Here is a 12,671-nt window from a genome sequence, read left to right on the forward strand (position 1 = left end):
AGTTCTCTACTGATGTTCACTTTAGGTTCTTTCCAGTTCTTTGCTAGGATAAAGATGAGACCATGAACACTCTTGTACAAATATTTCTCTGTCCTTTTGTATATGTAAATATATACCTAGGGTCATTCCAAGAAATTTTGCATGGTCTTTAAAGCCTTGGGTATACACAGAGTTCATATATTATGAAATTCAGAAATGCAAAAAAATATTCCTGAATAGTAACTGTGCTGAAGTTTTAAATTCCATAGCCCTCTGGGCTTTTCCTGAACAAACAAATATTCCATAATTGTCCAAATACTTTTCTCTGGCTCCTTCCATCCTCACCTACAGGCCACCTATTTCCAAAATCAGCAGATCCGCACTCTGGGAATGTCACTGTTGTGAAGACCTAACTCCCAATCTTTAAATGAGGAATTTTACAGCACTTCATTACCTTGAACTGGGCACTTCTTATACGAGTTAAATTCATTAACATGACTCCTGAATTGACTCCCGCAGAGCCATAGAAAGGATGCCTGGCAAAGCGGCTATACCAGCCAATCTTGGGGATTTCGTGCTCAGGAGCCATGGCTGCGAGCTGGGTGGAATTAAACTGTCTCAGAAGCTTCCAGATGTCATCGACAGGTCTCAGAAAGAGAACGTCGGTGTCCACGTAGAGAAGTGAGTCCACATCCTTTAAAATCACCTTTGTGGGTCAGGGGTTAGGGCATGGGGGAGGGAGGGGAAGAAAACAAAACAAAAACAGGTCAGAAACAAAGGCAGTGGCATGCAAGGTAAGTAATGCTACCGATTTTCATTGATGAGTGTTAAACTCTAGAAAGGGTACCACTCTTAGCAACCATTCCTCCCTCTGCTTTGACTTGAGGGACGAGTGTCAATCAAGGGGTGGGGACTTACAAGAAGGTAACGCGTGACCTACACTGGCCCAATTCCAGGACCCTGGACTATATTTGATAGGGGTTGAACTTTCAAAGGGATGAAAACAACAGCAAATTATGGTGGCTCTCTCTTCTTCCATCCTCCAGTGGCCTTATTGGAGGCCTTACTTCTCTTTCTCTCTTAGTTTTTCCTTGGAACAGCCAGGTCTGGCATTGGAAAACTCGAAGTGGACAATCTCTAAACCAGCTCATGCTAAGCCTTAGTGGTAAATACCTTCTATCCCTGGATCCCTTTCTTCCAGTGTTGCTGGGTGGCTCTCTATCCTGTAAAATGATATTTTTAGCTAAGATTTGCACTTGGGATTTTGCGAGCTTTGTCTGTATATAAACTTTTCCCTCTAAAGAGCCGGATAGTAAATATTTAAAACTCTGTTGCAACTCCTCAACTCTGCCCTGGGAGCACAAAAGCAGCCACTGACAACACGTAAACAAACAAAAGGGCTTGTGTTTCAAAAAACCTTTATTTCAGCACACTGAAATTTGAATTTCATATAATTTTCAGATGTCACAAAATATCCTTCTTTAGATTTTTTTTCAACCATTTGAAATGTTAAAAGCCATTCATGGCTGTGGTTTGCTGACCTCTGTTGTACATCATTCAATCAGTCACCTAAGGGAAATGAGTTCTCCTGTGCTAACTGCTTAGCTTTCCAGAGCTTTGCTCTGGCGGCTAAGACTTCAAAGCCTTAGTCTATAACAGACTATCTGCCTTGTTTTGCCATTGTTCCCCAAACTTACGGGCAGCTTAACCAAAAAAGGATTTGAACCTTCCCTGGCCTAACACCATCCTAACACAGTAACAACTTTTTTTTTTCTTTTGAGAGAGTCTTGCTCTGTTGTCCCAGCTAGAGTGCAGTGGTGTCATCATAGCTCACTGCCACTTCAAACTCCTGGGTTCAAGTGATCCTCCTGCCTTGGTCTTCCAGAATGCTGGGATATAGGCATGAGCCACCTGGTCCAGCTTACAATAACAGTACTTGTTATGGACTGAATGTTTGAGATTCCCAACATTCATATGTTGAATGTGATGGCATTTGGAGATGGGGCCTTTGGGAGATTATTAGGTTTAGTTGAGATTATAAGGATGGGGCCCTCATAATGGGATTAGTGCCCTTATTAAGAAGAGACACCACAGGGTTTGTGTGAGTTCTCTTTCTTTGCCACATGAGGACAGTGAGAAGGTGGCCATTTACAAGCCAGGAAGTGGACCTTCGCCAGAACCCAACCATGGTGGCACTCTGATCTCAGACTTCCAGCCTCTAGAACTGTAAGAAAACAAATTTCTGTTGTTTCAGCCACCCAGTCTATGGCATTTTGTTATAGCAGCCCAAGCAGACTGACACACACTCCACTGGGATCCCTTAGTTATTTACTTATTTATAGGGTCTTGCTCTGTCACCTAGGCTGGAGTTCAGTGGCCCGATCATAGCTCACTGTAACCTCAAACTCCTAGGCTCAAGCGAACCTCCCACCTCAGTCTCCCAAGTAGCTGGGACTACAGGTACATGCCACCACACCTGGCTAAGCTGTTTTTTAAAAATTTTTTTTTGTGGAAATGAGGTCTCATCATGTTGCCCAGGCTAGTCTTGAACTCCTAGCCTCAGGAGATCCTCCTGCCTCAGCCTTCCAAAGTGCTGGGATTACAGGCATGAGCCACCACATCCAGGAGGATCCCCAATATTTAAGGTAGATGAACACAGGTACCATAGGAAACAGGTATCATAGGGATTTCAAATTTGAGTAATTTCAAAGCCTACATGATGATTAGCCACAATATTTATCTTTCTTTTCTCCTCATCTACTAGAGGAATGGACTTTACACGCCAATAAAATGAAATTAAAAATAATGATCATCTACCATTTCATAAAAGAAGATCATCTTGACATCCATTTTAACAACTTGAAGATTCTAATTTCTGAATCAGGATCAATTCTGTAAACCAAATATACAAACCTTTTGTAAAAATCCACATTATCGTTATTGTTTTTTATTTTGCCATGGAAAGGTAAAAACTTTGCCAAAGATTAGCATTAGTCTGCTATTTTTTTTTAAATCACAACTCGAGTAATGTGTAAGAAGGGCAAACTCTCTATTAAGGTATTAATAAGTACATGTTATGATATTAATTATGTATCACATGCAAATATAGTTATGATGTCTCATATGCCCAACACCATCCCAAGGGCTCAACACTCTGACAATCTTGTCTTACTGGGAAGGAACTTGAGCACAGAAAAGTATTCTGTCTAAGTTTATGTGTCAAATAATGCCAACAATGGCTGGATTTTGGCAAATAAGATTATAACAAGACAAAGTCACTTTCTAGAATGTGCTTAAGGGAGTAAGAGACTGCATGGTGGTTCCTACAAAAAGCTAATTTAGAGCTACAGGAGCAGAGAGGAATAGAGATTCAATCCATGTGAAATAGTACAAATTTCTCTTTATGGCTGATTATCTAGTAAGGCCTGAATAAAATCATAATATATTAATGTTTTAGTTAGTTAAGGGTTATGCAGAAATCTCCCCAACAAATTCAGACTCAGTGACTTGGTTACTTTTAAGTTATTGTTACTTTCTTCAATAAAATCAATATAATTACTGCCCTTCATTGAAACAAACAAAAAAAGGAAAACAAAAGACTTGAAGAAGGTTCAGAAAAGGAAAAATTAAAGATCTGAAGGATGGAGGTATTTCATTATGAAGCTATTCTATACACATTACCTTTAATCAGGAGAGAAAAAGGCAAATAGGCTATACTAGAAATTTTAAAAGTCAGAACAATCTTAATAGTGTAAAATTTTAATTTAACCAGTATTTCATTTGACATGCAGATTGCTCCCACTGTTTTGGGGGGTTTGCGTGTGTGTGTGTGTGTGTGTGTGTGTGTGTGTGTGTTTAAAGAAACAAGGTCTCGCTCTGTCACCCAGGATGGAGTGCAGTGGCACAATCATAGCTCACTGCAGCCTTGAACTCCTGAACTCAAGCAATCTTCATGCCTCAGCCTTGTCAGTAGCTAGGACTACGGGTGTACGCCACTATGCCTAGCTAAGCTTTTTTTATTTTTTGTAGAGATGGGGTCTTGCTATGTTTCCCAGGCTGGACTCTAACTCCTGGACTCAAATGAATCTTCCACTTGGCCTCCCAAAGTTCTGGGGTTACAGGTGTGAGCCACCTCGTCCAGCCCACTGTTTTACTATTATAAACAACACTACGACAGATGTTTTTTTAAGGGAAATTTCTAAGCACATAATATGGCATTTCTTTTTCTTTTTAAATTAGTAAATATTTACATGGTTCAAAAATAAAAATGTATTAAAGTAAATTCAGTGATAAGTTATTCTCTTCCTTGTGCCTTGGTCACCAGATCCTCTCCTTAGAGGTAACCAGTGTAATTGGACTGCTCTGCGTTGTGATTGAGATACTCCATATAAGAATAAACAGCTATGCATGTATCATTCCCTTTTTTCCACTACAAATGGCAGCACAGCAAACACAATGTCATCAGCCTGCTTGCTTTCATTTAAACAAAACAATACATGTAGAAGATCTTCCCGTATCAGTACACAGAGATGGTATTATTTTTATGCCTGTATGGTATTCCATTTTGTAGACCTGCCATAATCTATCTGGCCATTTACTGAAGACCATTTAGGTTGTTCTCAAGTTTTTGTTATTACAAACAACATCACAATGCAAAACCTCCTCGTCTTATTTCAAACACATGTGAGTGTATCTGTAGGATAAATTCTTAAAAAATATAATCACTGAGTCAAAGAATCCATGCATTTGTAAAGTTGATAATGTCAACCTACCTCCCTAGAAGTGGACTCATTTCCGCTCCCACCAGCAATGTCAAGGAGTTCCCCTCACCTGTTCTCACCAGCACAGCATGTGACCGAAGTCTAGGGTCTCCACTAACAAGGAGGCATCCCTCAGAGGGTCCTCGTTCAATGGCTCATTTTAGTAAATAATTTCCTGCCAGTCTTGCCCTAGTGGGCTGACCTGGGACCTAACACCATGGCAGGAGGTGGCACAAGGCTGGCAGACTAGCAATGTGCACCGAGGGACACATGAATGACAGCTCTTGTTCCCACCAGCAGGCAACCACCCAGGCCTCACACCGAATCCTCATGGGATGGGGAGCCCTCTAAACCTGCAGTACCCAACCCCCACCCCCAGCCACATCCCAGTACCAGTCCGTGGCCTGTTAGATACGGGACCACACATTCACCACCTGAGCTCCGCCTCCCCCACATCCCCTCACCTTGGCCCTGCCCCGCCTATGGAAAAATTGTCTTCCATGAAACCAGTCCCTGGTGCCAAAAAGGTTGGGGACCACTGTGTCTAAATAGTCTTCTCTAGAATCATACCTAATCTCTCCTCTGAGGAGGTTTGATTCTGGAGACATACTTTCCAGACTGGAACCGTGGGACAAGGAAGAAAAACCAGTCAATAAATGTACGGCTACTGCTTTAGGGAAAGTTCTAAGTCTTCAGTTAAGATTGCAAAGCCTATTCAACTGAAAGAAGAGGTTGCAGACTCGGGGTCTGTGGGTTAAGTTCAACCCACACAGATGGATTTTTTTTTTTAATTATTTTGGCATACATAGCCTATTTTAAAAGTTGCTGATTTTTTTAATTGGATATTTCACAAAAATACCAGAATTTCTGTCTTCTTCTGAAAAATCTACAGCTCAGGTAAGAATTGTGCCTGACCACAGGTACCCACTGTATTCTCAGTCCATTCATGTAACAAACATTTATGGAGAGTTTACGAGGTGCCAGGTGTGAACTAGCAGTGACCAAGACAGACAAAAATCTCTGCCCTTAGGGGTGGGAATTAGATAATAAACCAGATATATCCACTGGTTATATAGTATATAAGCAGGTGAAAAATAAAGCAGGGAGAGGGACCAGGGGTTCCAGGTAAGGGGAAGTCTGCAATACTTTTATACTTTATGTACTATTTTTTTAGAGACGGGATCTCACTATGTTGCCCAGGCTGGTCTCCAACTCATGGGCTCAAGCGATTCTCCTACCTCGGCCTCCCAAGTAGCTGGGATTACAGGTGCATGCCACCATGGCTGGAGAGTTTACAATTTTAAATAGGGTGGTTGGGGAAGGGCTCACTCAGAAGGAGGTAAGTACGTGTGAAGAAGGCAGGAGCACATCGGGGACCTCAGAACAACGATGATCTAGTATGGCTGGACCTAGGTGAGCCATGCAAAGAAAAGTCGGAGCTGAGGACAGAGAGGTAAAGGTCACTTAGGGCTTCGCACGCCCTATAAGCACTTCAGCTTTGTAAGAACTTTGCCTTTTAGTCTGAGCAAGAGAACTGAGCCAGTGAAGAGCTTGTGTGCATGATCGGACTTCGATCAAAGGATCACCCTGAAGGCTGCTTTGAAAACTGATGGGCAGCACAGGAGAAGCAGGGATACCGGCGAGGATGCGATTTTACCGATTCAGGTACGATGCGATGGTGGCTTGGCCTGGGTGGTAACAACACAGGCAGTGAGAAGTCAAATCCTAAATATAGTCTGAAGGTAGAGCGCACGGGGTGTCCTGATGGGTTGGCTATGGAATGTGAGAGAAGGTGAAAAGACAAGGGTGACTCAAAGGATTTTAACCCAAGCACCAGGAAAACAATGGAGTTGCCATTAACCGAGATTGCCCCGGTCTGTGTCATTCCTGTGTTCCCTGTCCAGCCCTTGAAGGCATTGGAGCTTGCAGCTGCTGAGGCCTGGCTCCCCCCTCTTCTTCATGTGCCCGCCCTGAAATAAAAAGAAGCTCCTGGTGGTCTTGGGCAGAGATACATTGATGGTGGGTTTCTGGGGTGATGGCCCTATGGTCTAGTTCTCGACCACAACAGTGGTTACACAGGTGTGAGCTTGTTAAACTAAGCACATAAAGTCTTGGCATGATCGTTTGGGTATGTAGATCATATTTCAAAAGAAACACACCAAAGTAGCCCCCATGGTACATCTCAGAGACACACGTGAAGACAATACTTAAGAACCCCGAGTCTGGTGTTCCTGAGTTCAAGTCTTGGCAGCATGAGGCACAAGCCCTGGGACTTTGGACAAGTGGCTCCGTCTTTCTAGGCCTCAGTTCCCCATTTGCACAAAGCAGAAAGCAAGATCACCACCACCACCCCCCTCCCGGGTTGTCGCAATGAGGCAGTTAAATGAAACACACAAGGTAGTCAGTACAGTGGCTGGCACATAGTACTAAAAAAATAGCAGTTTTGTAAGACATCTCTGTGTTTTCCCTTTTAAAATGTCAAGTGTAATTAGCTGCCATTCGCATCAATGCCCAGAGCACTGCCAAACATGCGTGGACCACAAAAAGCTTTTATGTAGTCAGAGTCAAGTGGAGAAGAAATGAAGTTTTTAAACCTTTCTAATATCATAATCCACTTAGTACCTTGACTGAAAACAAGCACATAAGGCCTTTTTACTCTTTATCTGGAAAAACAAAAGGCCAAAAAAAAAAATCACTCTTTCTCTAATATTACATCTCTGGAGGGTAATTCTACAGCAATTATTGCTGGTATTAATTTGAAGAGGATCATTGTTGGCCACCTTATAATGCGAAGAGAAGTATTTACCAAAAGGATATAAAATTAGCCATTCTAATTCCTTTATGGAAATTAGTCAGCACTAGAAACGAGGTCTTTGTTTTTGTAAAGTTGGGGGAGGCGGCACACAATAGCCATCTGTACCACTGCCGGCAGTTCTGCAGTGGGTCTTCCTGCCCCTGCCCTGTGCACCGCCCCTACCTGGGCACCCGCCCCCAGTAACTGCTCGGCAATCTGTGCCAAGCGTGGGCCGAAGCCCGGCCATAGGCACAAGACGGTCAGGGGCTCACTGGCTCATCTTCAAGTTCACTCACTCCAATCCTGGTCTGACTCTGACAGTACAACTTGGTGGTTAAAAGATTTGAGTTTGAAATCTGTGTTCAAATTCTATTTCCACCACTAATTCTGTGATTTTCAGCAATCTGCTTAAGCCTTCTAAGCCTCAGTTTCCTCTTCTTATAAATGGAATTGATATTATAACTCATTTCATTGCGCTGCTGGGATGATTAAATGAGATCGTGCATGTGAAGCCCCGGCACACACATAGCAAGACTCAATAAATGTTGGGAGATATTATTATGGTCTCACTCTCATGAGGGCTGGGTTCCATGACGCACAGCCCAGGAAACCAGCAACTGGCTGCAGTATTATTAGTAGTAGTAGTAGTAATGGAAGAATGAGACCTATTCCCTGTTCTCATGAGTGTTATGGGGTAGACAGAGAAGGGACAAAGCAAAGTGAGGTGCAGGCGATGATGGGGGAAGCACAGAAGCACACAGCAGAGGCCCTAAGCCAGTCCAGAGAGAAAGCTAGGAAGGCTTCCCAGCAGAAGTGACACCTAAACTAAGACATAAGTGAAAAGCAGGGCAAAGGGTGCTGAGCTAAGTGGAACAGCGTGTGGAAAGAGTGGGCATGGCAGGGGGAGGACTGCCAGGGGCTTGGTGGGGCTGGAGTTTACAGCAGGAAAGTAAGGGGTGGTGAAAGGTAGGCTAGCAAAGTGGGCAGTGGCCGGATCTGATCAGGAGCTATGCCAACAAATTCAGACTTGATCCTGAGAGCCACAGGGAAATGTTCAAGACTTGACCCAGAAACCTCGAGGTCACCCTGGTTTCCCTTCCTACCCACATGGCCCACATCCAATCCTCAGCAAGTCCCATCGGCTCTACCTCCCAGATTCCTGAATGCGCCCATTTCTCTCCCTCTCCCCCTCCTCACCCAGAGTCCAAGACACCTGACAGCTCCTCCAGAATTCTGTAAAGATCTGCTCACTGGTCTCCTGTATCCACACTTGCCCCTCTCCAACCCATTCCTTATAGAGCAGCCAGAGGGATTTTTAATTTCCACTGTGATTTCTTCTTTATTTACAAGTATTTTCTTTGATTTCCAGATATTTGTGATTTCTCAGATATCTTTTTGTCATGCATTTGTATTTTAACTCCCTTGTAGTCAGGGCGCATACTCAGCAGGATTTCAGTCCTTTTACGTTGATAGAGACTTGTTTTACAGCCCAGCATATGGTCTGATGGGTGAATGTTTCCCAAACATTTGAAAAGCAATGTTTGTTCTGCAGTTGTTGGGTGGAGTAGTCCATAAATTCCATAGCTGTCAATTAGGTTACATGATAGTGCTGTCAAGGTCTTTAGTATCCTCACTGGTTTCCTGACTATTTATTATGACCACACAAGCTCCATGGAGCCTCATCTCCAAACACAAAGAAAGGCAGGAGGAATGTAAAGTTGCTGCAAATTCATTCACGACAACAGATGCGATTTGGGAATCATTACTAATTGTTATTAATAATAACAATTTGGGAATTAATTGTTATTAATAATAACAACTTGGGAATCATTATTAATAATTAATTAATTATTAATTGTCACACTAATCAGAGTCAACTTTCAAAAGAGGCATGATGACGTCGCCAACTCTGTGAATTGATCTATTTTTCTCCTTGTCTAGGAATGCTTTTACTTCATGGATTTGGAAGCTCTGTTATTAGGCACATATTCATTTGAGGTGGTCACATCTTCCTGATGGACTGATCATTGTATCATTCTGAAATGATACAATGAAAATCATTATGAAATCATTTTAAGTCCAGAGGGCTTAAAAAAAATCCCCCAAATCTACAATAGATCACACCATTTTCATCCTTAAATCCCTTCAAGACTTTTCTTCACTGCCCTTCAAATAGTCACACCTGTACCACAGTCTATGAATGGCTCTGTCGTCTTCTCCAACCTATTCTGTTGTCACTGGTGTTCCTTCACCTCTTAGCACAACCCAAGGTTTTTCTGGCCTCAGGGCCTTAACATCTATCATTATTGCTCAGTTACTATCAAAGTCAGCACAGGGTAGGGAGCTAAATGAACCCACAGGAAGCCAGTGAGCTCCTAATTCTCTTATCTATGGCCAGGGTCTCCTCCATCTAAGATGCTCTTAAGTCTTTGCTTAGATAGAAACAAATATATACGTCTCCTCTGTCAGAAAGAAAACAGCAAATTGAAACGATAAATTTCTCATTTAACAAAGTAATCATCTTATTACGGACCAAATGTTTATGGCCTGCCCCCAAATTCATATCCTGAAATCCTGACACCCAGGTGATGGTATTAGAAGGGAGGGTCTTAAAAGTTGATTAGGTTATGAGGGTAGAGCCCTCATGAATGGGATTAGTGCCCTTGTGGAAGAGACCCCAGAGAGCTCCCTTGCCCCTTCCACCATGTGAAGGCACAGAGAGAAGGTGCCGCCTATGAAGCAGGAAGCCGGTCCTCACCTGACAGGCACTGAATCAATCTGCTGGTGCCTTGGTCATAGACGTCCCAGCTCCAGAGCTGTCAGAAGTAAGCTTCTGTCGTTTACATGCCGCTCAGTTTACGGTATTGTGTTACAGCAGCTCGAACTAAGATACACCTTCTGTTCTGTTCTTTCCCACTTCTCTTTCTAAGTTCATGACACCTGAGGTGAAGACGGCAAGTCCCTCCAATGCACTTAAAAACAGCATCTTTACTGATTATGAAATGCGTGTGCAGTCCCCAGCGCTTCAATCAGTTTCAGGGTTTGTGAACTATTGTTTTAGACATTGCCTAAAGTATTAAAACTGTGATGAGTGTGAAAATTAAGGGTGGTTCCCAAATCTTATCTATTGATGTAAATGAATTAGCAAGTCCCTTCACATTTCTGCCCCCTTTCCTTCGATCTGAGATAAGGCTCCAGGGAGCTGCTGTGGTGTATGATAAGCAGCTTTCCAGACCTGTAAGTGGAAGCTATCAAAGGCCTCCCGAATGCCAGGCAGAGCTTTTTGCTTATTATTCTTGAACACCCAGCTCTGACTCACTCCTTCTAAGAAAGACTTTCCCCGAGGGCTCCCTGTTCTTTCCCTCCATTGCCTCTTCATCACACCACCTGACCTCCTTCCTTCCATTACTGCTCCCCATCAGTGGCCTTCAGTTACAGTATCTTCTCATTTATTGCTCGCCTCCTCCAATTAGAACAGAAGCTCCATGAGGACAGGGACCTTCCGTACCTAGTTAACTTCTAAAGTCCATGTGCCGGGCAAAAGGCTTGGCACGTATACTAGGTATCCAAGAAATGTTTACACAATCTAAGGAATTCAACTGTTGAATTGTCTCAGAACCACTGTAATTTTAAATATGCTTCAAGGCTGACTGCAGAAGAGAAGGACCAGTTCTGAGAGATGAGAAGATCAATTGAAGAGTAGAAGACTCCAAGTTCCTGAAGGGAAAACCAACGTAACACCTACCACAGGGAATATCGTCCTTGTGCTCGTGTGGACTGGTACATCACCCTCCAGACCTCTGTGGACAGGACAGCTAGGTCTCTCAGGACATCCTCCCATTTCCCTGCCTCTCCAGCATTTCTAAAACACCCTCCAAACTAAAAGGATACAAAGGGAGCCAGAGGAGGGAGTGAAGAGAACAGAAGCAAAGACAGAGGAGCCATTTTGATTCACGCAGAGCTGAATTCCAGAGAGGGAACCTTTGGAACATGATGTTAGTGACGATCAGGAGGAGGGAAAAATATTTAAAGAGGGTTAAAGCAGGAGGTGGAAACAGAGAAGAGGAAAGGACAAGTTTTCAGAAGAAAAAAGGAAATCCTTCCTTCCTTCTTGCCAAGTGAAGACATCTCCTACATATATGAAAAACAAAGAGACTTGAATAGAACTAAAATAGCAATACTTTATCTACACTGAATCAGAAAGTCACAGTCTGGATGTACACTAAATCAGATTATGACTAAAGAAACGATGCTCCCAGTGAAAGGCACAGGACATACAGGCACTACTTCAGCGTGGGGAGAGGAACGTTCGGGAGATGGGTGGTTGGTGACAGTGGCACTACAGTGTGCCTGCATTTAATGCCACAGACCTGCACACTTACAAATAGTTAACGTGGTACCTTTGATGTTATGTATATTTCACTACAATAAAAAAATGGGAAAAAAACAAATACAGCCACCATGATTACATTTTTCAGTTTAAATAAAGATTGCTTTACCCAAGGTACTCTATGGTGTTTATTCATCTATTTCTACCTTTGTGAACTTTTCACTTCCCTAAGCCAAATACATTCTGAAGAGTTATTCCAAGATCATTTTTAATTTCCATAATTATATCGAGTCCCTGTTCCTTCCCCCCCCCCCCCCGTTTTGCAGCTCCCATCATTCCTGGAGCACACACATGTCTAGGTGAAATGTCTTGTCAAAGCAGACAGAAAGACCATCTGTGCCGAGAGATGTGCGTGGACAGCACCCCCTCTTCTGCCCTGCCCCCTTTCTCTAACAGCCATTTCTCCTGGGATTCTGGGGAACATATCTGGTGGCCTCTGCCCCTTCTCATTCTACAGAAAGATAAGCTATGGGGCTTCTAGGGCTGTTTGGACTTTCTCCTCTGGGACTACAATTCCTAGGTCCCCAAACCAAAATCAGTAAGCAAAGCAAATTCTACATTTCAACACACATTTTCAATTGGATAAAATAAGTTCCCTTTCCTCCACCATTCTGTCCTTCTGTCACACTCTTTTTTTTGCACAGGGAACCTATCTTGAGGCAGGCAACTGCAGAGACAATAATTACTGAGCAAAGGCAGAAAGCTAGATACTAATGAACATTTCCACAGATGGGTCGGCAACTTCTGA

General features: G+C 43.0%; 1 protein-coding gene across 1 annotated transcript in view; it reads right to left on the reverse strand.

Annotated features, from left to right (window-relative positions):
- Positions 1–12,671, reverse strand: part of GXYLT2 (glucoside xylosyltransferase 2) — an 82,611-nt gene that overhangs the window by 21,944 nt on the left and 47,996 nt on the right. Inside the window, exon 4 of the mRNA XM_045530768.1 lies at positions 434–685. Within this exon, the coding sequence (XP_045386724.1) occupies positions 434–685 (252 nt within the window). The remainder of the gene's footprint in view (positions 1–433; positions 686–12,671) is intronic.

Source organism: Lemur catta, chromosome 18, assembly GCF_020740605.2.
Source record: "Lemur catta isolate mLemCat1 chromosome 18, mLemCat1.pri, whole genome shotgun sequence".
Taxonomy (NCBI): domain Eukaryota; kingdom Metazoa; phylum Chordata; class Mammalia; order Primates; family Lemuridae; genus Lemur; species Lemur catta.